Consider the following 13,057-nt stretch of genomic DNA (forward strand, 5'->3'; position numbering starts at 1 on the left):
ACTGTCAATTGTGAGATGCTGGAATACTGTACTTGAAACAACGTGGAAAGAAATGCTGCATTTCACTCCAGACTTGTGTGATCATCCAATCTGGATTAACACTTCTTACACTTAAAAAGTGTTTAAGTTACACATAACTTAAAAAATAGAAGGGAAACTGCACATTATACATATAGTAATACAACCTATAATTTGATCCTTAGATATGCAGTCAGGAGTAGCCACCATACTGCAGCAGAGAACTAACAACAGAAGGGAAGGGCTTGTAAAAATAAGAGAGCATTGGAGTGGTAATACATATAATTAAGTATTTTTAATTTTTATTAAGACTGAATTCAAATTAAATTGAATCCAATGAAATTTTTTCTTTGGCATCACCGACTTCTTAGTCTCCTGACAACCACACTTTGAGATCTATTCCTCACCATAAAACTAAAATGTTGAGTTTGGCCCAAGAAAGAAAGGAAAGGAAAGGAAAGGAAAGGAAGAAGGAGGGAGGGAGGGAGGGCGGGAGGGAGGGAAGAGCAAGGGAAGGAAGGGAAGGGAAGGATAGGATGCTGGCTAGTTACACTTGTTTATGAACAGAAACCAGAAAAATAAGAAGCTTAAGCAAATGGGACTTGAAAAAAGCTGAAGGACACCAAACAACCCTTCTATCTTTTCCCCCTCAAATTCAAACTTTCCAAGTTTTCTCAGATCCAAAGAAATGCTGCGTTGGCAATAGACCAAATACCAAGAGGGGATATTAAAAGGGTTTGTTTTACTCTGTTGCCTGCACACATTTTGCACAGATTTTACTGAGCTTAGACATCTCTGTTGAAATAAACAAGTGCGCACACACAGACAGAGGAAATGATATCTCTGCCGTATCATTTTCAGCTCTCTGAAACAAACAGAACCAAGCAGCTATCCTTTGTCTCAAGCATCATTTTTCTTCATGGTAAAAGCCAAAGCAGTTGGCTTGAAAGATAGATATTTAGCAGACCTAAAGTACTTTTTAAAAAAAAATCTAAGCCTATAGTTGCAGTGTAAGACTATTCCTTCTTTCTTTTTAAAAGCTTATTTGCATAGTCTAGAAACTTCACCAAATTAGAAAGCCCCACTGAGATATTATTTTCATTGACATAAAAATTTCATTTTGAGAACTGATTTTTAAAATCAGTTTTTATGGGTGGAATTAGTGTCTTGATTTTTCTCAAAAACACATTATTTTTGGATCTTTCTCTCTCCCCACAATTTATCATCTCAAACATCAGAGGATGGGTATGAGATGCTGAGCCAAAAAGTTGTTCTACCCAACTTCCTGTGTTGTTTCTGGAGCTTTTGGTTTGTTTTTAATCTCTTTACCTATATGAAGAAAATACCGCAATGCTGTGTAGGTGTGTATAAAACAGATCTGCATTTCTTTGTGGGTTTTCTATCCTGAATAGGGAATAATTCTTCTCCTGCCCCAAGATTTGAAGGGGAGGATGTTGCGGCTTCCACTTTTTCCTGATGACAGCTACTGCTCCATTACTTTGGTTTTTAAAAATATCTATAAAGAAGGATGGTGAATGCAGACAATGAGCTTATTGGGTGATTAATGTGGGGAGGTTTTACCACTTGATAAGCCTTTACCACATATTAAAATCCATGGCAAGAAAAAACACCCACCCCACCCTTTATTGAAACAACATGACATAGCAAATCTGTTGGAGAAACAGCCAGAATCTGTGGAAGGCAGCTATCTGAAATGCTAGAGCCAACTTTATATATGAAAACACTTGGTGGATATAAAACATGAGCTGGTGCTATGGTATAAGGCAGGGATAACCCACCTTTCCACATTTGGAATTTTGAGAGAACAGACTTCTGGAGCCCTCACAAAGTAGCTGTGAAGGGGCTTTATTTCCTTTTCACAGAATTCCTGCTTACTGTCTATAGCAGTGTTTCTCAACCTTGACAACTTCAAGATGTGTGGACTTCAACTCCCAGAATTCCCCAACCAGCATGTTGGCTGGGGAATTCTGGGAGTTGAAGTCCACACACCTTGAAGTTGCCAAGGTTGAGAAACACTGGTCTATAAGCATTCATTTAACAGAAGTTAAACAGATTTCTCCCTACCATATCTCTAATCATCTCTTCCCAGAATGCTCTTTACAATCCTCTTTGTATTTGGGGGCAGTATTTTGTATTATTTTTGTTTAGAAGAAGTCTGGAAAAAGAACAAGAAGTCCGGAATGATTTTTGTAAATAAAGATGATGCTAGATTGTGGTTTTGCTGGATACTTCCCACTTTTTTTTAATTATAAGGATCTAAAATGGATACATATAAGTGAGGTACGGAATGGTTAAGGCACACTGGCATCTCCAGATACTATTTGGGATCCAGAGCCTACAATCTTTGATGCCATTGTTGGGATCTAGAACTTTTACACCAAGGTACCCTGATATATCAAGGATCCTAAATTAGAGAAAGATACATTCCATGGACCATGTCAAGAAGCAGTTACTGCAGAAGGCTCTTCTGTAGAAATATCTATAGATTATGAGGGGAGGAAAAAACTCACAGAGATCATGCTTCCTGAATTCCTAATTCCTTTGAACTGCCTATCCACCAATGTCTATTACTACTACTACTACTACTACACCTTCAAGTCAGTGTTGACTCCTGGTGACTTCCTGGACTAGTCCCTGCAGTTTTCTTGGCAAGATTTTGGAAGTGGTTTATCATTGCTTTCTTCCTAGGGCTGAGCTTCAAGCCTAAGGCTGGACTTTGTGCCTAAGGCTGCACTAGAACTCAGAGCCTCCTGGTTTCTAGCCTGGCGCCTTAACCACTACACCAAATTGGCTCTTCAATGCCATTACATATTGACAAATCCCTCCTCTCCCTGCCCCAACTTCATTGACTCTCAGCATCCCATTTCATCTTCTCCAATCCCAGATATGATAGGACTTGGTTGAGCATCCCCATAAAACACGGTACAGAAGAATAGGCTTTCTGAATCCAAGAACTCACGTCTTTCTGCAGTGACATGCCAGCCCTTTCTTTTTCTTTTTAGTACAGGTTCCTCAAAATGTGTTCCTTTTCATTAATATTCAAAGCAGAAAACAGCATATAGCCTTTTCATAGGCTTGAGCTAAGCAGTTAAACATGGACCATTGGAAGAAAAGGAAGCAAGTATTCTATGTCCCATCCCTCTCTCCAATGCAAAATTCTCTCACCAAAAATGATATTTTAAGTGGCAAAACAAGCATTCCCTATGTTAACTGAATGCAAGGTTGGTTCATTAAGTGAGCATGGGCAAATCTACCCAAATATTTTATCCCAGCAGTGTGATAGTTACCTCACATTCAATTCACACAACACAGTTGCTAAATGGTAATTCTAGTGCTATTTTTCTCCAATATCCAATTTGTTTTTCCTACCTGCTTTTATGGAAATTTCAAAGGGAGCCATGATAGTGTACATTACTGGAAAAATAAGTTTTTGACCTCTGTATCTTTGCATGACTGACGGCATAGAGTATGCTCGCAACTAGGGCTGGAGAAGTAACAGCTCCTTTGAGTGCCAGACAGAACATTGTTGACAAGGAATGAAAAACAGAAAGTTGAACTCTCTAGAGGAGAGAGATTAGTGGGCAGGAAATGGTTGTAGTTATTTTGAAAACCCCTTCAAATGAAGTTTCAAAGTTTGGTACAATAAAAATAGTACCATCTATCTTTCAGACTTCATTGATGATGATGATGATGATGATGATGATGATGATGATGATGAATTCTCTTCTGAATATCACTCAGCAAATGATGGTTTAGGATTAATTCAAATTTTATCCAAAAGCCTAAGAACTGTCCAGGAACTGTTGTAATTTATATGTGCTTTTTCAGTTGTTTTGACAATTTTACTATTAAAGCCCCTAAGACTCCAATAACTATTAGGAAAAAAAATGGCTGGTTTATTCCATAATCTCTATTTCAATTGTTAAGTCATGATATTTTACAATCTTTTCCAGCTTCTTTTGAGCTACTCTACTATTATTTGGTATTGCCACATCTATAAGTAAAACTTGCTTTCCTTCAACTACTGTGATGTCTGGTGTGTTGTGTTCTATATGTCAGTCTGTCTTCAGTGCCATGCAACTTGTACACGATCCTTCAGAGCACTTTTTCAATCTTGTGATCATGTCAGTACTTGAGGTCATCAGATCATACTTTTTACATAAATTCCAAAATGCTGTTTTGCTGTTTTTGCTGTTTTTGTTTTGTCTTATAACCTGTCTAGACAATTTGGTTACAGCTGATCATTAGATAGTCAATATTGTTGTCTTTCTCTGTGCATAATCTACCTTTGCTGCTGCTTCTTTTTTTTTTGTATTTGTTGCCAGTTCTTGCATTACAAATATTTTTTCATGGATCCAAACTGAAGCCAATCCCAAGATTTGTTACTTTTCACTTTACCTTCAACTTCTTTCAGGTATTGACTATACCAAAAATTTATCTTTCCAATTTTTCATTTGCTGTGGTAACTGTTGTAGCTGTTTAATTTTATATGATACTTCTGATTCAGTCACATTCAAAATGGTTTCCTAGTAGACATTTTTAGGACTTTCTCTTTGCTTGCTTTTATCATTTAAGCCTCTGACTTCATCCTCCACTGTCGGCTTCAGTTGCAACAAACCATGACCACCAATTTTCCTTGTTGAATAAAACGATCTTTGTCACTTTTTATATATAATGCATGATGTATTGTCCTAGGCTTTTGATCTTGCAATCTAAAGCATTTAAATCAAGTGGTGTCCAGTCAGTAACACCTGCTGTGTGGGTGTTACAGGGCCAGCCCAAGTATTAATGGCTTTGATTGTATTACTGCCAATCACTGCACATTCTAAAACTTTTCTGACTCATTTTAGCCTGTTAAGAGACGGTTTGGTCATTTTAAAGAAATTTGTTTCCTTTAAAACATCTAAATACTTGTTACTTTTCTCCATTGTCAATGCTTTGATTTTAGTGTCATTCCTTACTTTAATTCGGCCTGTGTATTCAATTTTTCTTTTTTTAATTGCCCACGTTGTGCATTTATCCAACCCAAATTCCATTTTGATGTCATCACTAAAGATTTTAACTGTATTTAAAAGTGATTTTATTTCTCTAGATGATTTTGGATCTGTTAGTTAAATAATAAACCATATAAAGCAAATGGGAAACTTATCCCTTGCTTGGATAATTTGGAGCCCAGTGGCATTTTTTTATTCAAAATTATCATGAATAGAATCAGAATCATATTTTAAAAAATGGAGACAAAGAGTCTCCTTGAAAAATTCATCTTTTGATTTGACTTCTCCAAGTTTTATTGTATTTGCCATCAGTGCTGTTTTTCATTTTCTTAAGAATTCCAAATATCTCTAAGCTACTCTGTAATCACTGTGAAGGCACATCACAGTGATGACCTTTTTGTAATCAATTCTAGCCACACAGAGGTTTGTTTTATGCCTTTCAGAGTTTTTAAAAATTGTTTCATCAATCAAAAGTTTGTCTTTTGTACCTCTAGAATTTTTAAAATTCCACTTTTGCTCTAAGGAGTATAATGAATTTGAAAATTGAGTGTTTGTAGATGTTGCTAGCAATGCTTCCTGTCAACAGCTTGTTGGGTGCTGTTTCTTTCATTTTGTCTTCCATGATTAAAAATGGTCAGCCTCTATTGATCCTCACTGGAACATTTGATTGTAATGAGAATGTTCTTTTTCTCCATCTCCTTCTCCATCTGGAACTCAAGATGGCATATATAACAATCCCTCTTCCATTTTTTTCCAGCAACAGCAATTATGAAATGCAGACTGGATGGAAAATTTGGGACTGACTGCCAATTGCCCACTTAGCCACTTAGGTTGACTTGAAACTGGGCTTCTCTGGTCCTCAACTAGGACCTTAAATATCATACACTGATTATTTGTGAAGACACATCATTGCAGACCAATATTTGACTTGAAACAAATCAGCAGCTGGACTGCACTGTTACAGATAAAGTACAGATAATCTTTTTAGCATTACTTACAGTAATTATGCACTTCCCATCAATTTGGTTTTTCCTATTTCCTATATTTTGAACACAGGAGATGCTGCAGTTTATCATGGACTGCAATTTTTTTGGGAAAATAGTCCACACTTATGAGGAGTGAGCATAGATCCTCTGATTGCATGCTACTGAACCAGGATGCACAAAGCACCCATTTATTATATATTACTCTGCCTCGGGGACTGCAATCACTCTTGAGAACCTGAGCTTGATTTTTTTGGGTTTCTGAAGAAAGGGTGGGGAGGTATTTACAAATCAGAATGAAACCTAAAGTATGTTCTGTTAAAGGTAACATGAAGTTATTTAATGTATTAATTACATTGAATGAAACCGACTTATATTCAGTTGCTTTCATTTTTCACACATATCGGTACATGCACCCAGAGACAGACACAGTAGCCTATGCTGAACCACAAACCATGTTGAAAGTACAATCCTAAACATATTTACTAAAAAATAAGTCTCACAGCATGTAATGAGGTTTAACTCCTAAGTCCATGTGCATAGCAGAGAAGTGTTGAACACCCACAATGTTTAAAAAGAGGGGGGTGGGTTTGCAGTTAAGCTTGGGGTGGGTCACTCTGACTAGAGTTAGCCAAAATAAAATCTTGCTTGCACTGATGGGCACTGATCCCACTGATTGTGACATGACCTCACAATATAACCCAGATAAGGCTGGCTACCTGCTGGTCCCATTGCTTTCAGTAGAATTCACAGTCACAAACTCCTAAAGGGCAAATATAAAGGTCTGGAACCTGTTCGTATTCTTCCTGGGTGACAAAGCCAGACCCTTCTGTGTCCACATCCTGAAATCTCTGCAGTGTTTCAAGCAGTTCTGTTACGGAGGGAATCGGCCAAGGCTGGGAAGCCGCATGTAAGAACCTGCGCCAGTCCACTGTGTCCAGGTTCACAAGTAGGAAGAATGCCAGGCTTTGCAACTGTAACATAGAATTGCAAGCATAGAGATGAATGTATCATCCCCAGATAGTAAAAAGATTAGGAATGGAAGATGTAGGGGAGGATACTGTGGCTGGACTTTAACTTCCTGAATTCCCAGCAAGCCATGGAGGCTGGGGATCATGGAAATCAAAGCCCAGTATATATTGAAGCCACCAGCTGGGGGCTAGATAGATAGATAATTAGACAGACATGTAGAAGACTTCACTGATAGGAACAGCAAAGTAACTATGATAATTCACCAATAGAAAGCTGTCATTTAGTACAGGGTCATTGTCAAGGCTTTCCTAGCTGGCAAGAAGAGGAAGCAAAAACAACAGACTTTAAGTAAGGTAGGTATATTTCATGCTTGAAAGCCTGTAGTGCCAGCAGTCAAGACTGACTTGAATCCATCCATCCCCCCCTCCCTTCGCTCTAATGTTATTCTGGGTAAATAGAGCGTCTTGAAAACTGTAAAGAGTTTTCCAGCCTCACTGAGAAATTACACTGAGATAATTAAAGTGGACTCTCTTTGAAGTACTTTTTCCTGTCTCTCAGCAGCTGGACTGAGTTGTCTTTTTTGAGATAAATATTCATCTGACTTGCCTCCAGCTTTCCCACAATCTCTCTCCGTCATGCACGATACTCAGTAAAAATAAATCATGTTTCTTTCTTGTCTATTTCATTCTTTTTAAATGTAGGTGAGTGGGCTTTCTGCCTTCATAAAGTAACATTTATGGCAGAGTTTCTCAACCTTCGCAACTTGTGGACTTCAACTCCCAGAGTTCCCCAGTCAGCAAGTCCACACATTTTAAAGTTGCTAAGTGGAGAAGCACTGAGTTGGGGTTAGCTGGCACTAAGGAGATCTAGAAACTCCATGGTCACTCTCAAACATGGAAACTCACTGGATAACTTTGGGCTGGTTACTTTTCCTCAGCTAAAACTACTTCACAGGGTAATTGTTATGAGTAAAAATAGGAGGACAGAGCACTGTGCATACTGCCCTGAGCTTCTTAACAAAAGGCAGAATATAAAACTACCAAATCAATAAATGATACATATAAATATATGAGAGCAACTCTTATATTAGATTTCAGTTGGTGTTGAAGGCAGGGATGCGTTGTCCAAAATATGCAACAAATTCAAGAAGTTGGCTTCTAGGAATACTCAAACTGATTTTGCTTATTAGCACCTTTTATATACATTAGTAAACAAACTCACTCAATAAATAATTGCTAGCATGATCCCAATTCTAGCAATATGTCCTATTCTTCTAAAACTGTTTACACCTGAGTTTTTTAATTCAACCACACAGCAAGATGTTGTGTAAAAACTAAAGCAGCATCATATACACCAGAGGTGTCCACAGGAGTGTCAAGATGGCAGCCACAACTGGGCAATTATGGCTTCCATCTTGACTTTTTAGTCCTTTCCCCCACAAATGCCCCTGATGGATACTCACATCATACATGACAAGATGCATCCAGGAATCAGGAAGCATATTGGAGCCGAGATTCAAAGTGATCAAATCAAACACAATATCTGTGAAGGTTTTACTTGGTATTAAACCTAGGCAAAGTACAAGAAAAAAAAGAGGAGGAAAAGGGGTCACAGTGGAATTAATATTAAAAAGTTAATAATCAATTACATTTCACTTCATAATAAGTACATTGCATATTTCCCCATCTTTCCCTAATTATATACACAGAGACTGTAATTTACTTTATAGCTCCACAATGTTGTACATTTCAATTTCTTTAAACCAAATTGCTATCAGTCAGCTATGATCCAAGAAGAAACAAAAGATGTATCCTGCCACTCTTCATTCAGAATAGTGGCTGATGAAGTCTACTTCCCTAGTCAATGTGATTACAACTGCAACATGTTTCCAAAGTGGAGTTGAAAAAAAGAATATTCTTGTATATTTTGACCATTTTTTTTTTTTAGTTTTCATCTTTTCTTTTTTGGGAAAGGAGAGCTGGATGGGTTACAGCTACACAGGACTCAGGGTGAAATGAATTATGTGGACCTATTCTGATACCATCAACTATAGTATCCTACTGGACTGACTGCAGGGAGTGGGAGTGAAGAGCAGTGTTACAGCAACTCTCTTCTTTTCTCTGTGGCCAGTTCCAGTTGGTGTTGATAGGAAGGGAAATGCCAAGCCAACAGTCTCTGGTTTGTGGACGGCTTCAGAATTCAATGTTCTCACTCTTCCTGTTTAACATGTACACATTCTCCATCAGTTTGGGGTCAGATGTCATTGGTACACTAATGATACTTAGTTGTACAACTTGCTCCCTGGTTGACCAAGTGATGCTGTCAAGGTTTTGCCCCAGTGCCTGGATATTGTTAGGGTCCAGATGGGAAGGAACAGCTTCAGGTTCAACCTTAGCAAGTCTGCAGGTGCTTGGTCCTCCCAGTTCCATACACTATCCACCCATGGTCCTGAATAGGGTTGCACTACCCTGCTTAGGACTGGAATGGAATTTGGAGTTTCTTCCTGGACTCTCAGTCCTGCCTGAGGACCAGATAGCAGCTGTGGCCAGGAAGGGCTTTGCATAGGTTCAAGTTGTGCACCAGCTGCACCTGTTCCTGGACTGAGAGGACCTCCTCATGGCCACTCATGTCTTGGTCACCTTACAGGTAACTATTGCAATGTGCTGTACACATGGCTGACCCTGAAGACAACTTGGAAGCTACAGTTGACTCATAATGCAGCCATGTGACCAGTGATGGGCAAGCCTTGCTATGGAGTTCTTGGTGCTCTCTGAGCTGGGTTGTTTGCTTGCAGACATTTCATTACCCGACTAGGTACATCTTCAGTGCTAGTGAAGGCAGTGCAAACCCCTCACTCACTAGCACTGATGATGTTACCTAGTCAGGTAATGAAATGTCTGCAAGCAAACAGCCAAGCTCAGAGAGCACCAAGGACTCCACAGTTCAACCCTGAGCTACAAATATTCTCTTCTATTGAAGCCTTGCTATGCCCAGCTAACACTCCTGCTACATGAGCAGGACTGGTTGCCAATTGGCTTCTTGAGTGCAATTCAAGATGCTGGTTATTACCTATAAAGCCCCACATAGCATAGGGCCTAGGTAATTGAGAGACCACCTGTCTCTCTTAGTGTCTGCCTGTCTTGTTTGGCTTGCTTTGGGTTCCGTCAAATAAACGATGTCCCTCAGTGGGAGCCAGGAAGCAGGCCTTCTCTGTCACTGCCTCCCCTGGAAGTCTGTGACCACCAGCTTCCCTGTCTTCAAATGAGCCTTCCCTCCACTCCCTCAGGCCTTGAATTAGAATGTTTTTGGCAGGCTTTTTTCAGTTGGTATGTATATGAGGAAAGACATTATGTTGTTCCTTAGATGATTGCTGTTTGTTTTATATAATGCTGTTTAATGTTGTGAAGCTATCCAGAGTAATTCTGGAGTTGGGTGGCCTAGAAGTCTGACAAATAAATACATTTTAAGTTGTTGCCTTCAAGTATGTTAAAGAAATCTCCCCCTTCTTCTCGTTTTTTAAGCTTTTGATCTGTCACAGCAATCCATAATCAATTAACTTTATATTCATGTCAAGAGGTAAATCTTATGCATGCTTGATTGGCAAGAGGGTATGCCAACTGCACTGTCACTCCTAAACTGGAAGGTTTCCAGCATGTATATAATTCCCTGAAGATATTTGGTGTACCGAGAAACAAAGAAGCTGAGGCAGGCTTGCATGGCCAGAATGGGGTGGTTTTCTTTACTTTATAAAATCAACCATGATGGCCTTTTATTTCTCCTTGCAAATTTTCCTATAATAACATCAATTCTGGCATTATTTTAGTCCCTTCTTGAAAGCAAGCTGGGGGAACAAGAGGACTTTGGATTAAATGGATCCCACTCTCTCTTGATCTACCCTCTATCAACACCAAAGTCCTGGTGGCAGAGAAGCAATGGCAGCTTCCACCAGATCTTTGGGGTTGATCCCATTTCCCCTAGCCCACTCACCCAGGGAGCACTGGATTATTCCCCAAGTCTCCATTTGCACGAACACATTTACCATGAGTCAATTTGACTGGGAAGAGCATAGAAGTTGGTGTGGAACTATATGGGGGGGGGGGTGTCGACACAGAAATAGTTAATATATAGGTATATGTACAAAACATAAAGATGACCCTGTAGGTTTCCGATGTAAGCTCTCCCAGCTAATCTAATTCTCAGTCTGTTATGAGGATAAAATGAGAGAACACGAAAGAAACCATGTATGCTGCCAGGAACTCCCGAAGGAAAAGCGTGGCACAAAAAACAGAGTTCAGCAGACCTGATCAAATGAATGCATGGTATTGTTTCAAGAATGTCCCTTTGAAAATAGATTATTCATTAAATATGGATCTTTATAAGAACTACAAAAATCAGAAGCAGTCTGGTAGTACCTTTTGGGACTAACAAAATTTATTAAAAAACATAAGCTTTCATGAGCTACAAGTTATTAGCCCAAAATGGTGCTACCAAATTCCTTCTGATTTTTGGCTACCATAGACCTACATGGCTTTTCTCCTACGAAGTCTAGAAGAACTACAGTAAATGTGCAGAGTACGCAAGGTTCTTGCAAGTAAATTTAAATTATTAAAAAAACATTTTTTTCAAGAGACGTCACCCCCAGTGCAGCACAGCTTTCATAAACTAAAGAAAGACACATAAACCAAGTACTTCCTGTTAAGGCAGTTTAAACCAACTTAGTCAAATCAAAATGTATTCATCTTGATTACAAAGGAGGATATTTGTTATCAATATGGTACCCAATCTTACTCTTTTCAATGTTGCAAGTGAACAGCTTTTCAGAAGCTGATTAAATTTAATTTCTGTCAGCCCCACTGGGTAGACCAGACCAAAAAATCAATACCACAAGATGACTAAAACTACTTTTATCAAGATTGGCTATAACAACAGAATCTTGCAAGTCTGTGTTGTAACTCTTCCTCCTCCTCCTCCATTAAGGTCATCTTCCTTATTCTCCTCATATCCAGTTTGGTCTAGTAGTTAAGGCAAGGGGCTAGAAATCAGGAATCTGTGAGTTCTAGTCCTGCCTGAGGCATGAAAGACAGCTGGATGACCTTGGGCCAGCCAGTCTCTCTCAGCCCAACTGACCTCACAGGGATGTTGTTGTGGGGAAAATAGGAGGAGGAAGAAGTATTAGGTATGTTCACCGCCTTGAGTTATTTATAAAAAATAATAAAGGCGGGATAAAAATTAAATAAATAAATAAATAAGTTCATAATCAAATTAGAAAATACCTCCACTGCTAAAGGCGGAATAGAAAATAAATAAATAAAAAATAAAAATATCCCAAATTAAGACTCACAAGCCCAATACAGCCACCTCACCATCTATCTTCACTGATCCACCAGAAGCTTAATGAGCTTCAAGTTTTACTGCTTGCTAAGAACAGCAAGATCGCTCAAAGTGTTATTATCCAGCACATGACAAGACCGAATATGTAGCTTGTGGACTGAAGCCTCCTAGTCTAGAAGTTCAGAAGAAGGCACATAGACTATTAAGACTTCCACTTACATACATGAAAGATCTTTCTGCTATTTTCTCCCAGATCAATGAGCAAATCATTAAATAACTATATATTGCAGTAATGAGAATAAATCCTTAATGGTTCAAATATATTTTGTTGATTTTAACACTACTTCCCTCAGTTATTACACCAAAATTATTAGTTTGGGAAAATTTCAGGCATGTTGGTATAAATGTACTACAGCTGGAAAACATGTCCCCTTCATGTTACCTGTGGTCTCCACATCAGACAAACTGAAATATTGTTGGAAGTCCAAATCCAGTGGCGCTGATTCTTCAGTACCTAATAACCTACTGACTACAAGGGGGTGGAAGGATGTGGCCAGCAAGATACAGATTTACTCAGTGTCCCTCTTTGTCTGTCTGCCTGCCCTTCCTCTAACATAGGGTTCCTCAACCTTGGCAACTCTAAGCTGTGCAGACTTCAACTCCCAGAAAAGCTGGCTGGGGAATTCTGGGTTGCCAAGGTTGAAGAACCCTGCTCTAACAGACTGCTAATCTGAGGTC

General features: G+C 38.9%; 1 protein-coding gene across 1 annotated transcript in view; it reads right to left on the reverse strand.

Moving 5' to 3' along the window:
- Positions 1-13,057, reverse strand: part of SPEF2 (sperm flagellar 2) — a 131,708-nt gene that overhangs the window by 25,684 nt on the left and 92,967 nt on the right. Inside the window, exons 31-32 of the mRNA XM_063293167.1 lie at positions 8,451-8,557; positions 6,808-6,990 (exon numbers count right to left, since the gene is read on the reverse strand). Of these exons, the coding sequence (XP_063149237.1) occupies positions 6,808-6,990; positions 8,451-8,557 (290 nt within the window). The remainder of the gene's footprint in view (positions 1-6,807; positions 6,991-8,450; positions 8,558-13,057) is intronic.

This window comes from Candoia aspera, chromosome 2, assembly GCF_035149785.1.
Source record: "Candoia aspera isolate rCanAsp1 chromosome 2, rCanAsp1.hap2, whole genome shotgun sequence".
Lineage (NCBI taxonomy): Eukaryota > Metazoa > Chordata > Lepidosauria > Squamata > Boidae > Candoia > Candoia aspera.